We start from the raw sequence: 10988 nt of genomic DNA on the forward strand, positions 1-10988 counted from the left end.
TTTGATCTTCGAAAAAACAACAACAGATATTCGGGTATTCTTTTCATCTTATATACGTATATAGAATTTTATTTTTAACGCATAATAAATTTTTTAGTTTATTATATACATCTAAAGATAATTTCATTCTTAATAAATTACTATATTTTGCAATATTAACCTACGCTATATATTAATTCGTACAAATATTTGATAAAACATTTTTCCTTGTTTTCATTCGAATTTCATACAAATATGAACTTTGCGTCTGCGCATTATTATATTTGGAGTTGAGATCTGGTAAAGGTTAGATGAAACGTCATAGTGACGCGTCGTTGTTTATTTCGTAAATATTATTAATTGCATGTGAAACATGTATAATTAATTGAAGAAGTACGTATATTTATCAATATATATATGTTTACAATATAATATACATTATATAGATTATATATGTAAGTCAATAAATTCATACTAACCTTTAGACTATAAACGTTTTTACGATACCCTCAAACTATAAACTTGGGTCTTTCATGTTCGATGCATGTTTCAGTAGATGATACTTATTTAAAAAATGCCAAAAAATTCATATAACATGTTCAAACGTTCTAAATTAAGGTTATCATACAATCTTTATCGAATAACCTTTTAAACGGGAGGAAAATAAGGTTTTCTACCTATTACTTTGTTAGATACTCAACTCTATCGAAAGAGCCCGGGCATAATATACTTTTACAGTTTAAGGGTTAATGAAATCAACTGACATATAAATTTATATTTATATTACTTAATATAGGTAAAGACCAATAAAATAAAAAAGATGTTACTTCAAACGTGGAAATCGGCAGATAATATTGTAAGAAAAGATATAATAAAGCCAGGAACTTTCTCGAGAAAACCGACTGACTGCGCTTCTTGTGAAGTTGTTATTGAAAACATAAACGTTATCAATGCGTCTGTAGAGGATTTGAAAAACAAATTTAACTCGGAGATTTTACAAGGTATAAGTAAAAAAATGTTAACTGTAGGTGAAGCAAATTGTGAAATAGATCGTCAAATTGAGCGAGCAATACAAATGATGATGGTGTTAGAAAAAAGTTTAGTTACAATAGATATAATGTTAGAAGGCATTGATGATCGTTTAGTTATTAAGTTCGAAATAACATTGAATAAAATGCAACCATATAAACCAATTTGGGAATGGACGCCACAAGACAAGTATTCGATAGCTTTAACATATAAGGAAGCAGGTGTATGTTTATTTCAGAAACATAGATACGTGGATGCATTTTATAAATTTAGTAAAGCCTGTAAAATTCTAATAACATTAGAGCCAATTCAGGATTTAGAATTAGATAAGACATTAGAAACTAAAATTAATAATTTAAGACTTATATTATATAACAATATGGCTGGGTGTCAATTAAGTCGTAAAAATTATGAACATACCATATCCTTATGTAATAAAATTCTAAATAAAGAAGCTAACAACGTTAAAGCATTATACAGAAGAGGAGTGGCACATGGAAATTTGAAAGACGTAGAAAACGCTGTTACTGATCTAAAATACGCTGTTAGTCTAGAACCACATAACCAAGCAATAAAAGAACAACTTACAATATATAATACAAAATTACAAGAGGCCAACCAGAAATTTGAAGATATGGTAAAAAAGATGTTCAAAGCTTAAAAAATTATGTTGATACGTTTACCTGTAAAGGATTAAAAAAATAAACATTTTTCATTTTGTAAATAAAAAAATAAGTGTTTATTTTTATCTACAATAATTTACATATTACAAGTAATGTATTACTTTAAAATTACAACATTAAGAATTTGTTACAAATATGTAACTTTGTAATTCTATGTAACTATATTATTGTTAAATTATTCTTACATGTTTTGTATTTCTCTTGTAGCTTATATGTACATTATGCACATTATGTACATATGCACATTAATAGTAACAGAAATATTTTTACATTATGTATAATTTATTCAAAAATACATGATGCATCAAGAGAACAATTTATTTCTTGCATTTATAATTATATTGCAAAATTGATTAAATATTGGAACAAGAATATAAGAGAATTAGAATAATAAACCTCCCCCTATTATTTAACAAAATATAAATCGTATATTAATACATACCTCTAAAAATATTAGTTTCAAATGTATATATTGGCACTTTTATTATTTTGTGCTTTTATTTTGAAAAAATTTTATTAAAGAAAACATTATGGAATCTATAAGTATTTTGAGAAAATAAGATTAGAACCACTTAAATATTATTTTAAAATGTAGAAGCAAAATAACAATAGATTTTATAGCTTGCAAGTTACATTAAAATAAATATTATTACATATACATAATAAATGTATGAAAGTATATTTGTTAAGCGTTCAGAATGTATAACATTTTCTTGTTGAAATAAATGTGACCATTAGTAACTGCACAAATAGATAATTAATGTTTCAAAACTATCACCACAGAATATTAGAATATAAAACCTTTTCGGCAATCTTTCCTTCTGAAACTATGGATTGCTGCATTAGAACATGCAATGGAGTGTTACAGAAACAAGCCTGAAGTATAAAACTTTTTGAATTTTCTAGTCTGTTATGATAAAAGCCTTATTCTTACAATAAGGAAAGAAATAAAGCTATTATTATATTTACAATCCTTCAAAAATTTGTTAGTACATAATTGATATCTTGTAAAATATTAATCTAAGGTAAAGTTATTTAATGCTAAGTCTAATAAGATATATACTACATGGCATATATGTATTTTCAATCCATTGTAATTAAATACATTATCAATTTTATTTAAAATTTATTAAATGTGAAGAACAGTGAATAGTATTTACACTTCAGTTTATTAAAAAAAATTAAACAATACAATAGTAACTGATGTAGGGTAAATCTGGCACAGATATAATTTAGGTATGTTAGTACATATACATAGAATAATGCATAAATATACAAAGTGTGTCTTATTAAAATTTCGTTTCAAAAATATTTTACCACGTTTCCTTGTGACCTTGAAATGCGTTTAAGTACGTATATTCCTCTAACTAAAAAGTTAAACATGAATTGAATATTATAAAAAAAATGTAGACGTATTTGTTTCTAAAGACTTCTTTACACTTTGTTTTTTATGTACGTATATATATCCATATATTTCAATATAAAAAAAATTAAAATTGATGATAAACATTAACAACCCCAGAACAATAGCTTTCATCCAAATTATCTTTACCAGTAACTATGGAATTTTATTTTTCTAACAAATGTAATATCAACCATAGACAATACTAATAATGATGATTTTCAACAATCTAGCAAGGAATTGTAATCAAAATATATTGTATATACATTCACAGTCACTTTAAATTAAAATATGTAACGTACAGTATTTCCTTGTGACTTAACAAAGAAAAAGCTATTTATGGCCTCATATTACATGGTCAAAACAATGAAATTTTGTTATGTCACTTACTGGTTTTAATACATTGATGTATGTTTCTAATGCACTTGCGAAATTGGGACACAAAGGGAATGAACATCATGATAGTTTAGGCTTGCCATTGGCAGTGGCAGTGGCATTCATTGTTGTATTTGTAGCCATTTCAGCAGCTTGAGCCACTGCTACAGACACTGACTTCTCCACAAATTGTTGATAGACTGGTTTAATTAACTGAACAGAAACAAAAGTGCATTTTCTTTAATATACTTAAGCATAATTTGCAAATTAATGTAAATTTAGTATAAAACAATTACTGATGTTTATATACTCTAGTTTATAAATGGAAAACAATATGACATATATGACATCTAATGATAAAAATGATTATTTAATTATAAATATAACGTTATAACTTTGATAAAATTTATAAAGATAAATGAATTGTGCGTGAAAGTCACTTTTTTTCAAACTGGAATATATGGAATAAGAATTATTTTTATTTCTAAATTAATTATAAGCAAACCCCATACCTTTTGTACATTCGCTCCTGTTAGTATTCAGCTTACATTAAGGAGGAAAAAAAATAGTAACATAATATTAAAGGCAATATTTATATAAGTGAAAAATGTAACACATTAGAAGTAATGAAGATTAGAGTATATAATATATACAGAATATAGAAGATAGAATATATATGCAAATGTTAGAACAGTTCAACTACATTCAAAATGATTTACAATGATCTAGATTGTAATCACATAATTTAGAAGTATTATCAAAAATAATGTTTGTCAGATAATTTAAATATTTAAGACAAGGGGGAATAATAATTTAAACAGGGATCGTATAATTTAAAAATATCATTAAAGGCAATGTTCATGAGATGTTGTAAATATCCTGTAAGGGTTAGACTAATAATCTAAACAGAAATTATATAATTTAGAAATACCAAACAAAGTGATATTTGTGAGATATTGTAAATATTCTGAAAAAAGGGAGGAATAATCAATTAAACAGGAATCATATAATTTAGAAGTACTCTAAAAAATGATGTTTGTGAAGTACTGTAAATATTTAGAAAAAAGAGAGGAATAATGCGTCAAAGAGAAATCGTATAATTTAGAAGCACTATCAAAAATAATGTTTGTGAAGTACTGTAAAATATCCTGAAAAAAAGGAGGGAATAATAATCTAAACAGGAATCACATAATTTAGGAACATCATTAAAAATAGTATCTGTTGAGTAATGTATATATTCTAAAAAAAGAGAAGAGTAGAAATTTAATCTATAATTTATAAATATTATTAATAATATTTGTTAGATTATATAAGTATCTCTAAAAAGAAAAAAAAAATGGACGAATAGTAATGTAAAAAGGAATTGCAACAACTCAGAGCTAGTATAAGAATTAATGGTAACTATATGGGAAAGGGCACACCTTATCAATTTTGATGACCTCGGAATGTGTTGTCAAGGTCGCTAAAGTCAATATTCGGAAAAATTTCTTTTCTGTACATCTTACCGTCACTCGGCCTTAATTTCTGAAATATTTGCAAAAAACCTCAATACAATTCATGTTAAGATTACACTCTACTCTGAAGTAGGCGGGCATCTTTATATAGTCCAACCTAAGTTTAATTCATTGGTGAAAGAAAACTATTTTTGACATTGTGCAAATAAAAAATAAAAATGAATGGGCTATGGATTGGAGTTCAGTTTAGGTTGGGTCATATAAAAATGCGGTCACTTATTATGTTGTATGAATGAAATGTAATAGTAACTAAATTTAATTGAAGCTTTTGTGTATATCTTGGACACGAAGGCCGAGCGGTAATTAAATGTACAGCAAAAAATTGTTCAGAATGTTGTCCTTGACAACATATTTCAAGCTTATTGAAATCGGTGAGGTGTGCCCTTTTCTATATAATTGCCGAAGTAATAGTTGATATATTTGAATATTTGATACTTCTCAACAATAGAATATAAATGTTCCCAAAAATTAGATATATCTCCAAAACTAAAACGTGTAGAAGACGAAGGTGGAGAAGGAAGTGGAAATGAAATGAAACCATATAAAATTATAAACCATGATGAAGCAGCAGCCACAGCAAGTGTAAGTACAGTGAATAGTACACCCATATCTCGGACCTGTAGAAATCATATGTGGAAGGTATGAATCAGGAAATATGGTGAAATGATGAGCAGCAATTATTTACATTACCCAGTTAATACCTTGCGCTACATACAATACCATCATTAAAATTTAGCGTGCGTAATATTTCAAGTAATATTTTAAATATATGAGGTTTTAAAGATAATGCAATTTTTGATATACATATTTTAAGTCGCAAAACTATAAAAAGAACTTGTGTAAATTTCTATTCATATGATATAGCTATGTAATGTGAATGATTAAATGTGTGCACAGTACATCGATGTAAAACTGGATACTAATTGAAAGTATCTAATTATACATATGCAAATTACTTCTCATCATTTTAACGCGTGGAATTAGCGTTATTAATAAATAAATTAAGTTTATTAATTTTATAGCTATAGAGATTTTACGGATATCTGTTATACGTAGATAATTAAATATACATTACTTACATTATTCCATAAAGTGTTTGCCACTTCATCTATCACTACCCCAAGTGTGTCGTAATTACCACTGTACCTATATCGATGAAAGAATAATTATAGTTAAATCAAAATTGCGAAGTACTTATGTAAATTGCTATTATATATATACCTAATATATGCCAATAACATGAGGGTTAATATACAGATGCACATGATGAAGTTACAAATATTTGCTAGCAAATATAAGCCAGTAAAACCAAATACTGAGGATAAAAAGTACATGATGGCAACAATTGCACCATATACTCCTGCGGTTCTTGTTGATTTGAAAACATTTTTACTTTCATTTTGTGCTTTAAAATGAACAAACGCTTTATCCATATCCTGTAATAAATCATGTATTAACATTTTTAGCATCAAGATGAAATATCAGGTAAGCATAAATTCGAACAGTTTCTCACCTCGCATAATTTTTTCATATAGGTTTGACTAAATGCATCTCCGCCCATTTTTCTTTTATTTTGAAATATGCACATAGCTTTATCCATACAACGTGCATGCTCGGTCTCTAAACGCGCTGTTGTTAAATATGGTTTTCTTGATCCACAGACATCTTCCATTAATCGTATATAAAATTCTCTCGCTTCCGTTACCGCAGCCAAATTATTTGCCTCTGCTGTTGCCTAAAAATAAAACGTATACCATAACAAATTCACCAGTAAGGCATAGAACTATAAAATTAAATATATAGTAAACGAAAACTTACCACTAACATACTTTTTGGTTCTGGAAGTTCGTTTCCTTTGTAAATTTTCATGTAACTTTTGAAATATTCCAACAAATCCCTTGCTTTCACAAGTTGACCATCGATTTTCTTTGGAACTAAATTCTCTGGAGCTAATAACACCGGTATAAGCACTTTGAGCTGTTCCTTAAATTCTGGTTGAATTTCCGATAATCTACCATCGAAACGAGGATTAGTGGCAATATTCAGGCCTGGATGTGGCATTAGAAAACAAGATATTTCCGAGAAGCAAGACTTAATATGCATTCTCAGATTTTGTAATTCTGGATGTTGTTTGTCGGAGATTTCTAGTCTTCTGTTTAGTATCTCTTTTCCACCTTCTGAACCATAAGGTGCTTCGTATGGGTAACTCCAATCTCTCACTAAGAATTGTAACTTCTGGAACGGCGTGACACCAGACTTTTGTAACGCCAGCCTACCATATTCCGTAAAAAGTTGCAAGTGCTGAAGGTCATCCTCTTGGATGTTTTGTGATAGATTATAAATTTGTACGGATGACAACATTGTACTTAGAGCAAACACAGTCGCACAGTCCTTCACTGTCGACTGGCTATCGAAAGCACCTTGTGTATCCATTAAAATCACAGCAATTTTTTCACCGTCCGGTAAGGTACCGCAAAAAACTTTCGACCACATTAATATCCCTGTTGTGTCTCTTTCAGAGCCTCCTTTCCATGAAAATCCACTCAGTGGCTCATCATCTTGGCCCAACCAAGAATCCGTCTGGTTATTATTATTATACTATGATCGATGTTAATTACGCAGCCAATGTTCCGTGCAAGCATGGAAAAAAATAAAAATAATTATTCGGTTTAGTTTATCTATTCATCTGGATAAGTATTCTAATAAATTATTGGAAACAGTAATTAGACTACGGATATTTGTTAGATAGACTACGGAGGCAATTAAGTAAATGAAACCTAAACAGAAATTTAATCATTTTTATCTGCTAAATATTACAACTCAGTGCTTTGAATATTTCATATATATTTCCATTTTACATGTATTCTGTGTATTTTTGTATTTTCAAATTTCCCATAAATCCATTAGAATACCCGCAATCTAACTTATAATTAATATTTCAATTTTACCAGTGATAATAACATACCTGACTGTTCATGTATCGCAAGAAAAAGTCAAGCAGGAAGCTTTTGCCTTTCCTGAAAGCACCTGCTACTGACACAACAACTACACTCCTATTTTTAATATCATCGTCAAGAAGAATTTTTGACAAGGCTTCTTCGTTTAATTCGAAACTATGGTCTGGATGAGCAAGTACGATCTGTACAGGTTGTCCTACATCCGATGTCTTTTTATCCTGACTATCCATTGAAAGACGTTCTATTTTTTCTTGCCAACCAGATCGATCTAGCGAGGTCCAGAAGCGAAAAAACACATTCATTTATAATTACATATCATTTCTAAAGTAACAAACATAGAAAAAATCATTATTATTACATGCTGTTAACGGTATAGTAACTTGGTATAATAAAATATGATAAGAATAAATTAGAAATTCTGGGATATAATTAAATGCCTTAATTTTGTAATTTTATTATTAATCAGATTTTTCTATAAATTCATAGGTCCATCATGTTCAAACGAGCTTTTCGTCAGAGTTCATCAGAATGATACAGAATCATCATATGATCATATATGTATTTATTTATGCAAAATGTATACATGATCTCAGATATTCATCGCTAAACTTTTATAAACATAAGCCTCCAGGTTCTTAGAACTACGTTCGTTTCTTTACCACATTACATGCATTGTAATAATATCCATTATTGCTAAAACATACGCCAAGCAAATGAAAATTATCAAGAATTATAATCAATCGTAAACATTTTGCCATCTCCAAACTTTTGTTTTTCTTTTCAAGGATTTTTTAATAAAATTTTTGTTGAAGATGTTTTATATCATGTACTATTATAATTTGAGAATATGAAATTTCTATGAAAATATGAAAATACTAACTCCTTATACAATTGCTCGCTGTTAGATTTTTACGAGAGCAGGGCAAAAAAACGAAAACAAATATAACGGAGAGGAAAGCAACGTGGACCTTGAACGACCAAAATCTTTTGCTCCGACTGCATACGACAAGGGGGGAAATGTAATGTTTAGAGGCCTTGACATAGCTGACATCGTTCCGACATACGTCTAAATAGGTGTAGTCCACCGCACGTGGCACGAAAGCCAACTATATGAAATCAACTACCATTGCTCACGTCTTACGTGAACAACACGCTGACCTGTGCCACGTGATTCGATTCAATTTGACGAGACAACGAGACACGTAACTTACGCACTCGTGCAAAGGATTGATGTCAGAGTCTGATGAAGATAACGATTGAAAAATCTAATTAAACAATTATATATATATAATTCTATCGCGTAACGGAAATTGATTATTAAACGATATTTGATCTGAATTTCTTGTTGTTTCAGAAAAAAGTAGATCTGTTGTAAAGAGCTAATGGTAAATATCGAATATAAATTTTCATATAGTTAATAAAATATAGAATATAATAGATAATCAATCTTATTCGTGGATTTTTCTCTTATTTGTCGTTTTTATGTAACAACAAAAAAAATTCGTGAAAAAACTGTATGTGATGGTAAAAAAGAATGATATCCATGTAAGCGGTAGAAACGTCACACAAAGATTACCATAACGCGTGAAATGATAATTGTTACACGGCTTCTAGGTTTCAAGAGTCTTGAACACTTTCGTTTTCCAGCATAGTTTCCATGGTACGTGACTGCACGTAGAACGTGAGATACGTGGAAATTTCTCACGACTCGATTTCCAAGCAGTTTTTATAATTGACGAACGACTATGCACGCATTTGCATTCGCGTGAAACGACCACGCGAATTCTAGTCTGGCACCTCGATCGTAAATCTGTTGGTCACAAACATACTGAATACTTCAACAGATCGATCTGCCCTCTTGTAAATGATTATCTATTTCTTTCACTTTGTACACTATGAGACGAAAGTTTGAACTGCAGTTGTACAAGCGGAAAGGGGGCGATTCTACGCGAAAAAGGAAGTCGAAAATATAGAATAAAAATTTTTCGTTCGATTATAACGGATCTCACTGTAGATCGTTGTCTCGATGGAAAAATTAAAAAAATAAAAAAAAAATTTTATTCTATATTTTCGACTTCTTTTTTCGCGTTACCAACCACCCTGTACAGTACCTTTGGATATCAGCGACGATTTAATCGACTTCAACAGATTTTAACGAAGATCAGCAATGACTAATTAATTCATCGTTTAAAAGTATTTCGTTTCTTACGACTGTCGACTTACGTAACTAGCTTACGTCGTTATGTCACAGATTTATGTAGCACCGTGTTAAACCTTATTTAAAAGAAACTTCTTTTTCATCTTTCTAGTTTCGAATATATCAGCAAATAAGTACTTGTGTCAGATTTATCAGAAAGATACAGAATCACGATATGATGGTGCGATTAACAAAATTTTTAAGAATCTGTTGGAACGGTTAATCACTGTATCTCGATCGAGATATACGTTGCACCCATTACAGACCAAGTAAATTAATTTCTTCGATAACGCGAGATAACACGAGATAATTATTTTAATTCTGTTCGTAATTCCACTTCAAGAAGATCAACGAATTGGAAATAAATAGTCGGCTATATATCTGACGTTTCTAAATATCTTTACGAAAGCTCGTTTCTTAATTTCTGCTTCTTCCTAATAAATTTTTCATCAATAGCGACCAATAAAAGCCTACTCTACTTTTATCAACGCGCTGTTCATAATTCAAAAAATCGATCAAGAATTCGCGCAATTCGTTATATAGTATACGAATAGTGACAATTTCAAGCATAAAGAAAACAATTTCGTTTAAAGCGAAGAGCGTTCGAAACGCGGAGCAGATGAAAAGCTGAGACCATTGGAAAAGCAGCTCCCATGAGTCGTGGAGCGTTTCAATTTTACACGATAGAACGTCTACGAAGGAGCCCCGAGCGATTACTTATTGCGAACGAACGGCCAATTATACTCGCGCGAGCGCTAATTCCACCTCTTCGCCTCTCCTTCCGCCTTCTGTGCTTTAACGCTAGTTCTCTCGTCATCGTTGACGTCGTCGTCGTTGTCGTCGTCGTCGCTG

The 10988-nt window shown here is 30.0% G+C and overlaps 2 protein-coding genes across 12 annotated transcripts in view; one reads left to right on the forward strand and one right to left on the reverse strand.

Moving 5' to 3' along the window:
* The first annotated feature begins 241 nt into the window (after nt 1-241).
* Nucleotides 242-1732, forward strand: LOC100748559 (70 kDa peptidyl-prolyl isomerase). The gene is made up of 2 exons (XM_003485409.4): nt 242-372; nt 776-1732. Exon 2 carries the CDS (start codon nt 800-802, stop codon nt 1667-1669), a length of 870 nt encoding a protein of 289 aa, XP_003485457.1. The 5' UTR covers nt 242-372; nt 776-799; the 3' UTR covers nt 1670-1732.
* Nucleotides 1733-2841: 1109 nt separating this feature from the next.
* LOC100747670 (atlastin) overlaps nt 2842-10988 on the reverse strand; it is a 27361-nt gene continuing 19214 nt past the window's right edge. For 9 of the 11 annotated variants that reach the window (XM_033324644.1, XM_033324646.1, XM_033324650.1 and 6 more), the window contains exons 3-8: nt 7948-8207; nt 6801-7580; nt 6496-6717; nt 6204-6418; nt 6062-6128; nt 4974-5599 (exon numbers count right to left, since the gene is read on the reverse strand). In XM_033324644.1, the coding sequence (XP_033180535.1) occupies nt 5342-5599; nt 6062-6128; nt 6204-6418; nt 6496-6717; nt 6801-7580; nt 7948-8207 (1802 nt within the window). In that variant the 3' untranslated portion in view covers nt 4974-5341. Of the gene's footprint in view, nt 3682-3980; nt 4012-4973; nt 5600-6061; nt 6129-6203; nt 6419-6495; nt 6718-6800; nt 7581-7947; nt 8208-10988 lie in introns of those variants that run through there. The other 2 variants (XM_033324651.1, XM_012393151.2) reach the window with 2 other exon arrangements.

Source organism: Bombus impatiens, unplaced genomic scaffold (genome assembly GCF_000188095.3).
Source record: "Bombus impatiens unplaced genomic scaffold, BIMP_2.2 scf_0054, whole genome shotgun sequence".
Taxonomy (NCBI): domain Eukaryota; kingdom Metazoa; phylum Arthropoda; class Insecta; order Hymenoptera; family Apidae; genus Bombus; species Bombus impatiens.